At 41.6% G+C, this 17506-nt stretch overlaps 1 protein-coding gene across 1 annotated transcript; it reads right to left on the bottom strand.

Annotated features, from left to right (window-relative positions):
* Positions 1 to 2939: 2939 nt before the first annotated feature.
* Positions 2940 to 16828, bottom strand: LOC142160848 (C-type lectin domain family 2 member D-like). The gene is made up of 8 exons (XM_075215877.1): positions 16724 to 16828; positions 14699 to 14755; positions 10043 to 10093; positions 9657 to 9752; positions 8395 to 8457; positions 7527 to 7699; positions 6640 to 6749; positions 2940 to 3698 (listed from the first exon to the last, which is right to left on the bottom strand). The coding sequence occupies exons 1-8, from the start codon at positions 16761 to 16763 to the stop codon at positions 3548 to 3550; spliced, it is 741 nt and encodes a 246-aa protein (XP_075071978.1). The 5' UTR covers positions 16764 to 16828; the 3' UTR covers positions 2940 to 3547.
* Between the last annotated feature and the right edge of the window lie 678 nt (positions 16829 to 17506).

The following is a 17506-nucleotide window of genomic DNA, read 5'->3' as shown; positions in this document are numbered from 1 at the left end:
GTACATAGTAATCATATCTCCCCTTAGACGCCTCTTTTCTAAAGTAAACATGCCTAAACTGGCTAACCTTTCCTCATAACTTAGTGACTCCATACCCTTTATCAATGTTGTCGCCCTTCTCTGAACCCTTTCTAGTTCCAAATTATCTTTTTTATAGAGTGGTGCCCAGAACTGTACTGCATATTCAAGATGAGGTCTTACCAACGATTTATACAGTGGCAAAATTACACTGTCTTCCCTTGCATCTATGCCCCTTTTTATGCATGCCAATACTTTGTTTGCCCTTGCAGCTGCTGCTTGACATTGAGCACTATTGCTAAGTCTACTGTTTACGAGCACTCTCAAATCCTTTTCCATTATAGATTCTTCTAAATTAATTCCAATTAATTTATAGATTGCGTTCTTGTTTTTGATCCCTGAATGCTTAACCTTACATTTATCTGTGTTAAACCTCATATTCAATTTGGCCACCCAATCCTCCAGTGTATTTAAGCCTCTCTGTAGAGAAGCTACATCTTGCTCTGATTTTATTACCTTACAGAGTTTAGTGTCATCTGCAAAAATAGAAACTTTACTCTCTAAACCATCACCAAGGTCACTAATAAATATATTAAAAAGGAGTGGTCCCAGCACGGAACCTTGAGGTACTCCACTTAAGACTTTTGACCAATTAGAAAATGTTCCATTTATCACAATTCTCTGTTCCCTATTCTCTAACCAGTTTTCGATCCAAGTACAAATGTTGATTCCTAGACCCAGTTCCCTTATTTTGTAAACCAACCTCTTGTGTGGCACTGTATCAAAGGCTTTTGCAAAATCTAAGTAGACCACATCTACTGTGCTGCCCTGGTCTAAGTTCCCACTAACTTCCTCGCAGAAACTAATTAGATTAGTTTGACATGACCTATCCCTCACAAATCCATGTTGATTCTCACAAATAATTTTATTGCGTACCAAGTAATCCTGAATACTGTCCCTTAAAATACCTTCCAGTAGTTTCCCCACTATTAATGTCGGGCTTACAGGTCTATAATTCTCTGGTTGTGATCTCGTCCCTTTTTTAAACAACGGCACCACATCTGCTATTCGCCAATCCCTTGGTACTGAGCCTGATGAGATTGAATCTCTGAAAATTAAGAATAGCGGTCTAGCTATTTCCGAGTTTAACTCCATAAGGACCCTTGGGTGTATGCCACCTGGACCTGGAGCTTTATTTATCTTAATATTCTTCAGTTGCCTTTGGACTCTGACAACTAAGTATTAATTAATGGCATGGTTTAATTTCCATTTTTATGTATTATTCCTGCCATTTGTTCCTCTCTGGTAAATACTGAAGAAAAGAAAGTGTTTAATACCTTTGCTTTTTCCTTAGGATCACTTATCAATTCACCAATCTCACTTCTTAGGGGTCCTATATTATCTTTTTTAATCCTTTGGCCATTTATATACTTAAAAAACTTTTTGGGGTTTGTCTTACTTTCTTTTGCAACGTGCCTTTATTTTCTAATTTAGCCAATCTAATTTCCTTTTTGCATGTTTTATTACATTCCTTGTACCTACAGAAAGACTCCTCTGATCCTTCAGACTTAAACAATTTAAATGCACGCTTCTTCCTTTGCATTTCTTCCCTTACCTTTTTATTTAGCCACATTGGTTTAGAGTTAATTATTTTACATTTATTTCCCATAGGAATGAACTTATACATGTTTCCAACATTTTAAAGACAGCCCACTTTTCTTCCGTATTTTTTCCTTCAAAGGCTTTGTCCCAGTCTATGCTCTTTATAGACTCCTTTAGCATATTAAAATTTGCCTTTCTAAAGTATAAAGTCTTAGTTGATCCCTTATACCCCTACTTAATCATTAAACATAGCCAGTGAGTAAATCATGCACTCATTATCTTACTGAATGTAAAGTAATTAGTCAATGATCCTAAAAATGGCAGAACATGGGGCCTGATTCATCAAGGTACGCAAACTCCTACGCATCTGCTAAATGGGACTTGAGCTATGTAAAACACCACATACGCAGCGCAAACAGAGCAGATACGGCACTCAGTCAACTCAATCTCAAACTCCAACGCAAATCTAAGGGTTTGCGTCACTCAAAGTATGAAACATGAGTTTGCGTACCTTGATGAATCAGGCCCATGGATATCAGATATTGGGGGTTGCAATAAATAATGTTTATAGGTGGAAGACAATCCTAGGCAACCATATCCATAAACCAAGTGTCCAGATGATATGACCAATAGAAATGTAATGGGTAATCCTTCCTATTTGCAAAGTTTGTTCTTTATATAACTCCTTGTATGTACAACAGTCCCTAAAAATAGTCAACAGTCACTATAAGAAATCCCCCTTTGAAGTTATTGATGGTCCGTGGCGTTCTATAATTTCATTTATGTGATGTTCAAAATTCTGTAGTATCCTTCTGTTTTTGTAGTAGTTCAATATAGTGATGAATGTCAATGCTGAATGAGTTCCAGACTTGTAGTACGTAAAATATTGGTTCCTCTAGAACACGTGTGTTAGACCTTAACTTTTTTTTAAGCAAAATATAAAAATATTGGTACTTACACTTGTGTTTATGGATCCAATGTTACGCATGAGTAACGCAGGGAAGTGTGAGTGAAACCGTAGGGACTCACACAGAATACAGAGAAGACATATTAGGAAGACTGACAGTAGACAGACAAGAGACAATAGGTAGAGAGGACCATACCCGTGACAGCTGATGTTTTAGATGGAGGGTTGGTGAGCGACAGTAGGAGTGACTGGGTAAATTGGAGATGGTGGGTAAAGGAAGAGAAAGTAATGGACAAGATGGTCAAGAGGGGGCTTGATGGGCAGCATAGAGGGGTGAGTTTTGATGGAGCCTTTTTAAGGCTTTTGGGTTGTGGGAAAGTCAGGTGAGGTGGGGTAATGAGTTATACAAACATTACATATTTAATTAATACTTTATCATGATGGTAATTCTTTGTCTGAATTCATACATTTCATTAAACAAATGATAATTGCACTAGACTGCACTCTGTTACTTTTTTCTTTATAAATATCTACAACAGCTGCACAGATGGTGCCACAGAAGCTGCATTTCATGCACATGAAAGGTATTATTAATGCTATATTAGCTACTTCAAGATGTACCTTATTAAATAAGGGAATGTTAGTTCCATATATTAATATATATGTTAAGCTGACCAACTAGCGCCAAAGTCTTCCCTTTCTGGTCAGTCCTACTCTCAGGAAAAAAGCCACTTGGCTGGGGTAGCCATCAGAGACACACCACGTCCGGCCAAGAAGCTCCGTCCTGAGAGAAGTGGTCGTCAGGTACAAGCTGAAGTCAGAGGTTTGTAGAGCGCTGAATAGTGATGGGCAACCAGCTTCTCCCCTATACTTGTGCAAACAGCTAGTCCTTGGCAAATGCGCCCAACTTGCTACGCACCCTTTGGAGTTGGTCCAAAGCTGAATTTGTGCCGTACACTGACCATTTGCTCTTTGTAATTGACCTCCACAATGTGCAGTCATTATCCTACTCCCCAAAATTCAGTTTTTTAAAAAATAAGACCAATGAAAGCTACTTCTTGCACAAATCCATTTTTTTTCATATTTTCCATTCTGACTTTTGACACCAATATCATTCAGGAAAACACCTTCAGATTTATCAGAATTTGCAGACGCGCTCTGGATAGAAAATCTGGAGAGAAAAGAAAATATAATATTGTTTTGTAAGAAAATGCATCAGGTTGTTACAAATGTGTTCAGGGTGGACTTTTCTATGTTACTGCTTCTACCAATATATAACATACATAGCACGTTATCCTCAGTAACAGTTCATGTTAATTAGTATTTAATCTGTTGTGTTTACACAAGAAATGAATTGGAGATCCATTGGTGGGCCGAGCACATGGGAGGGCCATTGAAACATGTCTGATACACAGAAAACGGATATAATCTTATTGTCTTTTTCTGTATCTAAACCAGTAACCAGATGTGTTTATAGTGTATATCAGTGGTTCCCAAACTTTTGCAGTTCGCGGCACCCTTAGAGTCTCCAAATTTTTTTCAAGGCATCCCTCCAAAATAATTATTGAGCAGTCCTGTTTTAGAAGTAGTTGGGTCAAAAAATTGTAATAAGTATTTAGGTCAGGACAGAAATACTTTTTTAGTTGTATGCAAAAATGCCCCCTCTGCATCCAGACACACTGCCCCCTCTGCATCCAGACACACTGCCCTCTCTCACACTACCCCCTCTGTCACGCTGTCCCCCCTCCTCTGCTCTGTCACAATGTCCCCCCTCCTCTGCCCTCTCTCACAATGTCCCCCTCCTCTGCCCTATCACACGCTGTCCCCTCCTCTGCCCTCTCACGCTGTGTCCCCCTCCACTGCCCCTCTCACGCTGTGTCCCCCTCCTCTGCCCCTCTGTCCCCCTCCTCTGCCCCTCTGTCCCCCTCCTCTGCCCCTCTGTCCCCCTCCTCTGCCCCTCTGTCCCCCTCCTCTGCTCTCTGTCCCCCTCCTCTGTCCCGCTGTCGCCAACCTCTGTCCCCCTCCTCTGTCTCGCTGTCACCATCCTCTGTCCCCCTGTCACCATCCTCTGCTCTCCTCCTCTGTCCCGCTGTCACCAACCTCTGTCCCACTGTCACCATCCTCTGCTCTCCTCCTCTGTCCCGCTGTCACCATCCTCTGTCCCACTGTCACCATCCTCTGCTCTCCTCCTCTGTCCCGCTGTCACCATCCTCTGTCCCCCTCCTCTGTCACCATCCTGTCCCCCTCCTCTGTCCCACTGTCACTATCCTCTGCTCTCCTCCTCTGTCCCGCTGTCACCAACCTCTGTCCCACTGTCACCATCCTCTGCTCTCCTCCTCTGTCCCGCTGTCACCATCCTCTGCTCTCCTCCTCTGTCCCGCTGTCACCAACCTCTGTCCCACTGTCACCATCCTCTGCTCTCCTCCTCTGTCCCGCTGTCACCATCCTCTGTCCCGCTGTCACCATCCTCTGCTCTCCTCCTCCTCTGTCCCGCTGTCGCCAACCTCTGTCCCCATCCTCTGCTCTCCTCCTCCTCTGTCCCGCTGTCGCCAACCTCTGTCCCACTGTCACCAAGTTCTGCTCTCCTCCTCTGTCCCGCTGTCACCATCCTCTGCTCTCCTCCTCCTCTGTCCCGCTGTCGCCAACCTCTGTCCCGCTGTCACCATCCTCTGCTCTCCTCCTCCTCTGTCCCGCTGTCGCCAACCTCTGTCCCACTGTCACCAAGTTCTGCTCTCCTCCTCTGTCCCGCTGTCCCCCTCCTCTGTCCCCCTCCTCTGCCACGATCCCTCTCACTCTGCCCCGCGCCAGCCATAAAAAAACTACAAAACACAGAAACTTACCAATCCGTCGGGCGCCGGGACCCAGCAGCCTCCTCTCTCCTGCAGCTTGTTACTGACGTCGATATTCAGTGACAGCTGCAGGAGAGAGGAGGCTGCTGGGTCCCGGCGCCCGACGGATTGGTAAGTTTCTGTGTTTTTTTGTCTTTTTTTGTCTGGCCCGCGGCACCCCAGTGACAGCGCCGCGGCACCCCTGGGAGCCGCGGCGCACAGTTTGGGAACCGCCGGTGTATATCATGGTCTATGAGTGGTCTAAAATTTGTGTTCAAAATAGGATTTTTTTTTGGGTTTCTGGGTTATGTGGATTTAGTGGATTCTCTATTGCCAACCGGGGTGAGCTCTGGCAAGACAAAGTCATGGAGGTAAATGTATTTATTAGCGGATTCTGCAAATAGCCTATATTCTGGGACTGGTACATGGACGGACTGCAGAGTGCCACAACTATCAGGCTCAGAAGCAGGCGGCAGAGAGGTCAAGAACAGTGTGGACCACAAGGAACAGCCTCTAGAATACACAAGAACGCTGGAGCACAGATAGAAGCCTAATACTCTTACATTGTACTGTGTGCTGAGCAGGTATATAATTGAGTAGAACAAAGTAGCTGGAGCAAGGAGTGGGATGCAATGGAACTCAGGTCTGGTGACAGCCTGACTCCGGGTACAGCACCTGACAGGACCCTTATGAGTAAAGTTACTGCATATCACAGTTAGGGTGATACTGTCCTGTATATCCCTATTCACTAAAATAGATTCAGATAGTGCACATGGGTAAATAAAAGATAGGCCGTGTGCAAACAGAAATATTTATATCTGTTTCCCCTCCAGTAGGGCTTTGTATATAAACCATCTGCAGTGCTTGTTTTGCTTTGTATCAGTCTTTATCTGGTGTATTTATAGGTTTAGATGGGTATGAGCAAATAAGAGTGTGCAGCCATTAATGTGTATAATTTATCCAGATGTCACCCAGACCCCAGGCCCCATAATAGGACAGTCAGCACAGATGATGGAGTCCTAGGTTTTCTCTGTAGGAGCAGAAAGGATCAGTTTCTCTATTATGCTGTTACCCTTATTACTCCTTATAGCCACATGATTACTATATATATCCCTGATACTGCATCAGACAGAACACTACAAGCCGTAACACTGTTAAAGAAGCTAACAACTAATATACTCCCCCTGATCGTTATCAATGTAAAGCGCTACGGAATTTGCTGGCGCTATATAAACAAATGTTGATGATGATGATTGTTTAAGATTAAAATCAGAGCCAACTTACAGCTCTCCAGTGTATAATGTTCCATCAGTCCAGGTCCAGCCATTATTATCACTGCTCCATCTTAGCCCTATCCATGAATTTACGTTGCCCTTAAATTTGTTCAAGAACTTCTGCCAGGGAGAAAATACATATATTTTGGTTGAATATCAAATGCTGACAAGCTCATAAAATGTATCAGTGTAACATGACAAATAGTAACGATAGCCCTGTAAGATTACAATTACACAGAGGGCCTCATTTACAGTAAATGCAGCTCAAATGTACGAATTTGCACTTTGGTAAAACTCTGTTGCATTGCAGGGGGTGGGGATTTAAAAAGTGTGAATCATTAAGGAAAGTATGGCAAAAAAAGGAGTAAATTTTCTCTGGGACCAACCATATTACAATGCAAAGGGTGCACATTAGTTTATTATTTTGCACATAAGATAAATACTGTCTGTTTTTTCATCTAGCACGCAAATACTTGATAGTTTTATTTTTACACTGAAATTTAAAATTGTTCTAGGCCCTACCCCAACTATAAATCTGTTCCCACATTTTAAATTTACCGACCTCTCCAATGCAACATGGTTTTGCCCAGGTGCAAAGTTAGTCCTTTTTTTATGCTTTGCTCTCCTTAATGACTCAGGGCCACAGTGCAAAATTTGCACAGACATTTCCACTCTGTAAATGGACTAGAACTTTGCACCAGCTCTGACCCGGCAGAGGTCATGTCTTTACCTAACCTTTACCAGGACAGATCTTACACCTTCCAGCTGCACGTCTGAGAAGAACATTTCTAGTTGCACTTTGTTCAATTCAATGAAGAGCTTTAAACCAACACAAGTGCGGCATACACACTGAGCAGCGTTTTAGGAGAAAAAGTTTATATATCCTCTTACACTCACCAGTTCATCCGCATTATCAATACGTGTCAGTGATGCATTCTGGGAGGCACAGAATCTCTGGCTGTTGGTCCATGTATCACGTGCGTCAGAGAAATAGTAACATTTACCCCTGTACCAGATCCAATCACCTGTACATGGTATAGACTTTGCTTTGGAGATTTCTGATGTTACAGCTGCAAACAGAGAAATACCAACATATAATTAGCTTTTTTATTCTATTAATGTTTGGAAAAATGTATTTTACCTGCTGTCATTTTTTGCAAGGTAATAGTAAAGCATCATCAGTTCAAGAAAAATGCAATAAATAACCTACATATTGTTAGACATAGCTCCAGACAGAGACCGGCCACTCAGTCTCCAGGGGTGCTCTTGTAAAAGTCAGGTGTTGCGTGAAATTGTGGTCACTTGATTGTTCTTAGCAGCAATCACAAGATAGCCTGGAGCCTCTGTGAGGACACTTGCCTCTACATTACAGCGGCTTCCACATACATCCTTCTCCTGTTACTTATTGTACATTGTGGTGGGAGTATCTTATCTGTGTTATTATCTGTGTACCAATCTGCCTTGATCTGGATCTCTGCCTGTCCTGACCACTTGCAGGTCAAAGGTGGACTACTGAAGCTTGTCGTCTGCCCTGACCACTTGCCTGAATGGGTTACTGTAACTTTCTGCCAGCCCTGACTTTAGGATGAAGTCCTAGGGGCAACAGAGAACAGGGGAATGCTATCTGTTCTTGGGGAAAGAGTATGCCACAGATGAAGTGCATGAGTAGCCTGGTTTTAGCTGTTCATCCTAGGGTTCAATTATGTGCGGCATCACCCAGATGCACATTATAAAGAAGGAAATATAATATGTACATTTTACTTACATTGAGGAGTGGGGTTATTTGGGGATTTCAAGTCATCTTTTAAATCAGAGCATGACTGGTTACCTGAAATACAACCCAGGAAAGAATACTGGTAAATGAACCGTCTGCTGGTCAATACTGTTAGTATATTATATTTATTTCTAAGCTACAGTGAGCGGAAGGTTACCTGTGTGTAAGTGTGAGATATACAGGAAATGGTATATATAGTATATAGGCATACCGAAATCTTATATTCTTATAGTGCAAGTCCCGCCAACTCCAACAGTCCCACCATGCACAACTCCCAACATGCCTAACTACAACAAAAAGGAAAAATATTGTCCATGTCTCCAAATTTTCCTCAGTCATCAGTCTGTCCAACCACTTCCCTCCAAATGCCCGGTCTTGTACCAATGTCATGGTAATATCTCTAATTGTTAGGGCAGATCTCCTTTGTCCACATGAAACCAGACTTGTCCCACAAACAAGAGAAGGAGGGTGGGAGAGTGGACTCCATGTGATACACAGCTTATGCCACAAATACATCTGATAAAGAAAACTCTTCACACACTGAGTTTCCTCACTGGGAATAGAGATGTCCAGGAACCACATCATTATTCATCACAAGTACCTGCTCTTACAGTGACAGCAATTAGTGAAGTCATTTTATCCCCTAGGAGAGACCATACTCTGAATTTATACATTGGCTGCTTATCTAACATGATTAAATAAGGACATTAACTTACTAATTGTGCAGTAACTTGATGTAATATGATGTCAGTGTTCTGCTTTATGTAGAATCCATGTATTACTGTATACTGGGTGGTTTACACATTTATTTCAGCATTAGTTATAATTACAATGTATATCATCTGTAAATCATTAGTGGAGCCTATAAATAAGGAAGTCTGAACCCTGAATTTTTAGGCTAGAACATGGTGACAACTGGAACTGGTCACTATGAGCTGTATGCAATGTAATAATAATTCTATAAAAATGTAATTTTAAATATAGTGTTAGACTGGTTGCCATATAAGTTTGCATCAATTATATCTCAGTCCAGCACACCTTAATGATATCACCTATGTGTGACTTTAGTATAAATAAAATACATTTCCGGCTGCATTAATAAGTGCCCAGCTAACCAGCCATGAGACCAATACTCTGTAATAATTTATGGCTTTAAGGTTCTCCAACAAGTAAACCCTGTTTATACATTGCAGATCATTGTGTCCCAGTGCTCATGTGATATTTGGTAAAGGCTGTAAGATATCTGTACTTACCTCTCACGAGAACAGCAGTTAGAGCGATCAGAAGACCTACAGAAATAGCCCCAAGGCAAATAACCAGGAGGAGCAAATGATCATGTTTCAAGGATCCTAATATGGATTGAATATAAGAGATAAAAAAGTGAAATGTGATTCATACATGGAGAAATCAGAGAGATAACAAACTAAAGTTATATATAAATACAATCAATAAGCGACAGTAATTATTATTAAAATTGGTTTACTGTGCAAATTAAAGTGTAGCCAGTCCAATAGAGTACATTTGTACACTTTAATCATCACTTTAAATATGAATAAAATAATACATTATAAATCATACGTAACTAAGAGAGTATAAAATAAAATAATTTATACATTGCAACACAAGTTAGGTAATATACCTTTTATTATGCTCATGCAATCTTCAGTGTCACCCTTTAAGGATCGGAGTTCTGGAACACATGAGAAATGTGATTAATCAGAAGCACTTACTTAGTGTTCCCAGGGACTGTCTATCTGCACATGGTGGTAAACCAGAAAGTTTAAGGTTAATTAGTACAGAACATATTCCCCACTGATAGAGGAGGGGGCAGATATCTACAATACAGAGAATTGTTCTGGACCCACAACCTCAGGGTCTCCAGAGGGATTACATGAGAATGTGGATTTAGACATTTGATTTTCAGAGTTCACTAATATTCTTACTACATTATAGAATTATATTAGAAAATCATTGACATTTATTAGATCATTGATATTTGGTGTACTATATGTGCGTCCATCTGCATAAGAAATATTTTTGTTATCTATAACTGGCCATTTATATTAAATATTAAGAATTTTAGGAAAAATTAGGATATTAATCATTTGTTAGTCACAAAGAAAATACTCAATAATTATGTCTTCTGGGAGACAAGAGACACTATAAGAACACTATAGGACACAATTTCTGTAGTTTTGATGAAATTACCAAGTGTAATGAAACGAGTCAAGGCGAAGGGTATATTTAAGGTACCGATTGCTATTAACATTTGAAATGCTGCACGTACTGACACAGGGAATATAATTACAGATGGGCTGATGAGCAATAATTTTAATATTACCTCTATTAAGCATGGGGAGAATTTGTTCCTAAAAGTTTTGGACTTTAACATTCTGGTCTAAATCATGTCTGTTTTTTACTGATTTCTACCTAGCGGGGAAACGACATTCACCACTACAAATAAGGGATAATTTATTCCCAAACAGGAGATGATTCCAACATTGGGCAGATATCTGCAGAGATTTATTGTCCTTTGGACAGTATTCTGGAAATTGGATATAAAAGGATACACAATGTTTTGATCTTATTGGCAGAACCTTTTGGTGTCTGTAAGGTGTCAGCAGTGTTGGATCCGGGATGTTAGTCCACACTGCACTAAACTTAACCAAGTTATTGGTTTATTTGAGAACAGGAACAGCAGAAGAAATGTGGGTACTTACAGGGTTAATGGCTGCAGCAGTTGTAACAGTTATAGAATGCAGATAGGGTCATACAACAGGGTAATACACCAGCAGGATGCTGATGTCATTAATCACCCCCCATACACCACTCCCCACTAGAGGACCAACAGAGAGAGTATAAGAGAGGAGACAGCATACAGAGCGCACTTCTCTCCAACAGATCTACCCTGAAACTGAATACCCACGGGTACTAATGATTATTCAGATACCAATCAAATGCAATTACAGCTCCTGATTGTTTTATAATATTTCATGGATTATGTTTTTTAAATATATTGCTTTTTATATTAAAATGTGTTTTATACAAGTAACATGTCCTTATTTTTGGTTGTGGTTAAACAGCGTCCTTTTTATCTGTTTGTGGTCCCTATCTTAGTAAACACGAGTGTATCCTCTTTATATTATTTGTATTTTATCTATTTTAGAATAAAGATTTTCACCTTAGAGACAATGGATCCTTATATTCATACAATAGATGGGTCATTGGAAATTATATTTAGGTGAGTGCGATTCTTCATCTCACACTTTCGTCATTACAGAGAACATTATGGAATTTATTTTTTACATGTTTTGATTGCGTCTTACTAACGGCTACCATGGACCAATGAGCTGGAGAATCACCAAAAAAAGATAAGGGTTTTCTCCCACCTTTTTCAGATAGGTTCAATATATTCAAAAGTGAAATCATATAATCACACAGAGAAAGCGGTTTTGTTACATTTTATTTATTTCAAGTTGCACATTGGAGAAACACTGCCCTGGAAGAGAGAAAACTCATATTTCTTACACGTTATCTGAACACCTATTATAGGAGAGTTTCCTAAATCAAAAACACTTTCTGCTACATATTTATGAATATTGCTCCCTATATTGGTTCATCTTTCTATTCTGTGTCCATCTGTGCTGGATCATATCCTGACATAGATCAGAGTACCATCCTTTTAATTGTCTCTTTATGGGACACTGGAGAATAATTCATCCCCATATTTTGGCGCTGTTCTCATTCTGTACTAGAATGATATGAGACATTCTTTGGCGGTTGCTAAAACCACGGGGTTGGGGGGGGGGGGGGGCGCTAGATTCTTACTGCTCCGATTCCCTTAGAGCAGTGGTTCCCAAACTTTTGCAGTTCGCGGCACCCTTAGAGTCTCCAAATTTTTTCAAGGCACCCCTCCAAAATAATTATTGAGCAGTCCTGTTTTAGAAGTAGTTGGGTCAAAAAAATGTAATAAGTATTTAGGTCAGGACAGAAATACTTATTTAGTTGTATGCAAAAATGCCCCCTCTGCATCCAGGCACTCTGCCCTCAGGCACTCTGCCCTCAGGCACTCTGCCCTCAGGCACTCTGCATCCAGACACACTGCCCTCAGGCACTCTGCATCCAGACACACTGCCCTCAGGCACTCTGCATCCAGACACACTGCCCTCAGGCACTCTGCATCCAGACACACTGCCCTCAGGCACTCTGCATGCAGACACACTGCCCTCAGGCACTCTGCATGCAGACACACTGCCCGCAGGCACTCTGCATGCAGACACACTGCCCTCAGGCACTCTGCATCCAGACACACTGCCCTCAGGCACTCTGCATCCAGACACACTGCCCTCAGGCACTCTGCATCCAGACACACTGCCCTCAGGCACTCTGCATCCAGACACACTGCCCTCAGGCACTCTGCATCCAGACACACTGCCCTCAGGCACTCTGCATCCAGACACACTGCCCTCAGGCACTCTGCATCCAGACACACTGCCCTCAGGCACTCTGCATCCAGACACACTGCCCTCAGGCACTCTGCATCCAGACACACTGCCCTCAGGCACTCTGCCCTCAGGCACTCTGCCCTCAGGCACTCTGCCCTCAGGCACTCTGCCCTCAGGCACTCTGCCCTCAGGCACTCTGCCCTCAGGCACTCTGCCCTCAAGCACTCTGCCCTCAGGCACTCTGCCCTCAGGCACTCTGCCCTCAGGCACTCTGCATCCAGACACTCTGCATCCAGACACTCTGCATCCAGACACTCTGCATCCAGACACTCTGCATCCAGACACTCTGCATCCAGACACTCTGCATCCAGACACTCTGCATCCAGACACTCTGCCCCCTCTGCATCCAGACACACTGCCCCCTCTGCATCCAGACACTCTGCATCCAGACACACTGCCCCCTCTGCATCCAGACACACTGCCTCCTCTGTCACACTGTCCCCCCTCCTCTGCTCTCTGTCCACCCTCCTCTGCCCTCTCTCATGATGTCCCCCTCCTCTGCTATCTCTCACGATGTCCCCCCTCCACTGCCCCTCTCAGGCTGTGTCACCCTCCTTTGCCCCTCTGTCTGCCCAGCTGTCACCCTCCTTTGCCCCTCTGTCTGCCCCTGCTGTCACCCTCCTTTGCCCCGCTGTCACCCTCCTCTGCCCCTCTGTCTGCCCGCTGTCGCACTCCCTCACTCCTCTGCCGCGAGCCAGCTATAGGAAAAACCAAAGAGCACATAAACTTACCAATCCGCGCGGCGCCGGGACCCAGCAGACTCCTCTCTCCCGCAACTGACACTGACGTCGATATTCAGTGACAGCTGTGGGAGAGAGGAGTCTGCTGGGTCCCGGCGCCGCGCGGATTGGTAAGTTTATGTGCGCTTTGGTTTTTCCTATAGCTGGCTCGCGGCACCCCAGTGACAGCGCCGCGGCACCCCTGGGAGCCGCGGCGCACACTTTGGGAACCGCCGCCTTAGAGGATCTCACTCCATGCAGAAGACTGGGACTTGCATTAAATTATGACATGTGATAAGGGTCCCCCAAGAGGCCAGTACTGGTACTACATGTTAAACACTAATATAAGTAATTGTATCTTGTTTAAGTGAAATAGTGACATAAAACAGGTAAAACAAAATCCAATTTGCCAACATCTAGTTTTTTATATTTTTACTTATTTTTCTAACAGTTTATGTCTAGTATAAACATTCTAGTTTTATTTCACCCCATCGTAGGTGGTGATAACGTCTACCTGTCATGTCCCAGTTGGCTCTGCAGCAGCTTCTCTGATAAATGCACAAATAATAAATGTGTAAAATGATGGCAGTGATGGGACTGGCTGCAGAGCTGGGTGAGTAGTTCTAAATGAATATTCAACAGCTACCGACATACTATGTGTAAAAGATTTTGTTATCCAGATGTGAACACCAGGAGGGTGGGGATTATAGCCATCGGTTTCATAATTTATTCAAGGTAACATAATATAATGTGACATAATATACATCACATATGATGTTTTGCCATTGGTGACAGATCCTTTAATGGAATCAGCATAAAGATCTATCTGCATTTTTTAAATTGCAGGAGCTGTTGGAGTGGGCGGAGGATCCTGTGACACAGATCTCATGTGATCACTCTGACTAACTTCATGCTGGTATATAGAGATGAGACTATGGAGGAAATTATACAGCTGTAACACAGTACATGGAAAGATATGTTTAGTTGTGTGATGTCGGTTTCATGGGTGTAGGTGACAGGTACACTTTAAGTGAGGCAACTATATAATTAGATTTTTCATCTTATTATTACCTAAATGAGACTTTTTAAAGTTCATCAATGGATCCTCTGCTTGTTGTTTTGAAAATTCTGCAAATAAAAAAAAATCATATAGGTAAAAGTGATACAGAGATACTCCCAGGTTTTATCTGGAGTTCACATCACATTATGATGGGAATAATGCGGCCCGAGCACTATTATCGTTAGTACGGTAATTTCAGCCTGATTTTTTCTCGAAACTCTGGGAGCCGCACGAAAAAAATACATATTAAATTTATCGTATTAACGATAATAGTGCTCGGGCTGCATTATTCTCACAGATAACGCTGTCAAATGAATTCCCCCCTATGAATTTGTAACTGAAACTGGTTTGACAAGGTTACCAACTAGGCTAAAGCTGTTTATCATTAACCTTTATGAATGTATTACTTTATAGTGATTGTTTAACCCCTTGGCTGCGGGGTTGTATTATCCCTCTACATACAGCCCAAAACTGCGAAGGACAAGTTCCACAGGGTCCCTTCTTTTAAAGAATGGTTTCCCCTTTTTTTATATTAATAAATAATGGAGGGAAAAAAATAACTTTTTTTTTTTTTTTTTTTAACTTGCCAGAGGCTCTTTTAGACCCACAATCCTGTCCCCACATTGTGCACCCCAGTAGAGGGGAGTGCCCTTTTATAAAATAGGGTGCCCTTTTTACTTCTTGTCTGGTGATCGATCCTTCATATTTGTGTACATAAAAATGATAGATGTATATTAGTACTCCTGGGACCCCTTTACGCTCTTCAACCCATACAAATGGGGGAACAATTGTAGCTTCGCAGAAATATATGGCAATTGCGCTTTTGCAAAAAATCCCAAGTCTTCTGAAGAGAAGCAAGGTATGATTTATGTGGGTACAGAACAGGAAAAATATGGATATTGAAGTTCTAATGTGATGAGCCAAAAAGGCTTTGCATGGGGGAATGAAAAAATGTCAGCAAAGAGGTTAATCATTCACATCAATCAACAAAAATAAGTACACAATGGTCAAAACGGTTAGTTATAAAAGATGATAAACAACTATAATTGCTGCTCCTTAGAGAGGCAGCCTCATGATTCAGCAAAAAGAAAAAATATTATATGTTTATAAAGGAGCTCTGAAAATATTAGTTGTGAGTCAACAAATGGATAAAAAAAATAATAACTGTAAAAATTAAATGTACATATAAATATTTAAAGCAGTTTTATAAACTATAGAAAAACAAGACATGTTGCTACCTGCTTTTATAAATACAGTTTAAAAAAATAAATTCTGTGTATATATATATATATATATATATATATATATATATATATATATATATATATAATAAAACGGAAGTGTGTATTTGTTTGCTGGCTAGCCAGTAGCTGGTTAATGATGTGATAACTTACTGATATTTGTGTCTTGGTTTAAAAAAGGCGATGTGTGAATGTAGAATTCAAGAGAATAGTTATTGACATATGTTGTAGTTTACACATTAAGGGCTCATCACACATGGTCTGGGAAAATGAATAAAAATCCATGAAAACAAACGTGCGCTTGACATGAAGAAAAAAAAACGAGACACAGAAATATGTCTACATATAAAAAAAAAAAACTACCCCTATACATCAGCACTGTAACATACAACGCATTTAAGCCTTTATAAGACAATTATATTCATTCCATGAATTAACTCTGAAGCAAAAAAGGGAGGGAAGGTAAAAATTACTAAACACAACAACGGTGTTTTGCAGTATTTATATTATCTAGTTTTTGGGACATATACAGGTCTGTGTCTATTTTATATATTTTAATAAACAAGATTTAGAGGAACAGCCGCTAATGTACTAATGTGTCTGACTGTCCTCACTACAGCGATTCTCTGCTCACAATATAGATACATAGGAGCCGGCAGCGGAGACTGTTACACCGAGCAAATGTCTCCATCCCGGGTACAGAGCAGCTGGGACTTATATCTGTAACACTGACTTATATCTGTAATACTGACTGTAATACTGACTTATATCTGTAACACTGACTGTAATACTGACCGGGGTCCGGGGCTGTCATCGTGTTTTTCTGCTCAGACATTCTCTCTGCTGCTGCTGCAGTTACTTCGCTGTCTCTGTAGAACTAGTATCACGTGATCAGTTATCAGGTTATGTGGTTTCGTATTACATGTTGCCGCCCTTTTCATGAGCTAGAAACACTGAAAACCTGAAACGAAAGAATCGAGTTGTTTACTTTCTTGTAAACGACTGCGTTCATCCATACACGACTCCATTATGGAGTTATCATCATCATCACCATTTATTTATATAGCGCCACTGATTTTGCAGCGCTGTACAGAGAACTCACTCACATCAGTCCCTGCCCCATTGGAGCTTACAGTCTAAATTCCCTAACATATACACACAGACAGACAGACACAGACTAGGGTCAATTTGTTAGCAGCTAATTAACCTACCAGTATGTTTTTGGAGTGTGGGAGGAAACCGGAGCACCCGGAGGAAACCCACGCAAACACGGGGAGAACATACAAACTCCTCACAGATAAGGCCATGGACGGGTATTGAACTCATGACCAAAGCGCTGTGAGGCAGATGTGCTAACCACTTAGCCACCATGCTTATTACATTAGTTATGTAACCCGAGCCTTTTTCCAGAGCAACCCCTTTCCTATACTTATGTTAAAATATGGCAATAAACTTCTTATCCATTGTACAGCATACTTTATACTTGCCAACTCTCCCGGAATGTCCGGGAGACTCCCGCATTTTGCGAGAGTCTCCCGGACTCCCTGGAGAGTGTGGCAACATTCCAGATTCCCAGTG

Source organism: Mixophyes fleayi, chromosome 6, assembly GCF_038048845.1.
Source record: "Mixophyes fleayi isolate aMixFle1 chromosome 6, aMixFle1.hap1, whole genome shotgun sequence".
NCBI lineage: Eukaryota > Metazoa > Chordata > Amphibia > Anura > Limnodynastidae > Mixophyes > Mixophyes fleayi.
This window is presented reverse-complemented; position numbering and strand designations above follow the sequence as displayed.

What these genes read in the sequence shown, in the direction of transcription:
- LOC142160848 (XM_075215877.1), bottom strand. Translation starts at nt 16,763, where the DNA reads ATGTCTGAGCAGAAAAACACGATGACAGCCCCGGACCCCG. An exon ending in TTGATAATGCGGATGAACTG is followed by an intron (nt 6,750 to 7,526) that starts GTGAGTGTAAGA and finishes TCTCCCTGGCAG; the next exon opens with AAGTTCTTGAACAAATTTAA. An exon ending in ACATTATACACTGGAGAGCT is followed by an intron (nt 3,699 to 6,639) that starts GTAAGTTGGCTC and finishes TTTTCTCTCCAG; the next exon opens with ATTTTCTATCCAGAGCGCGT.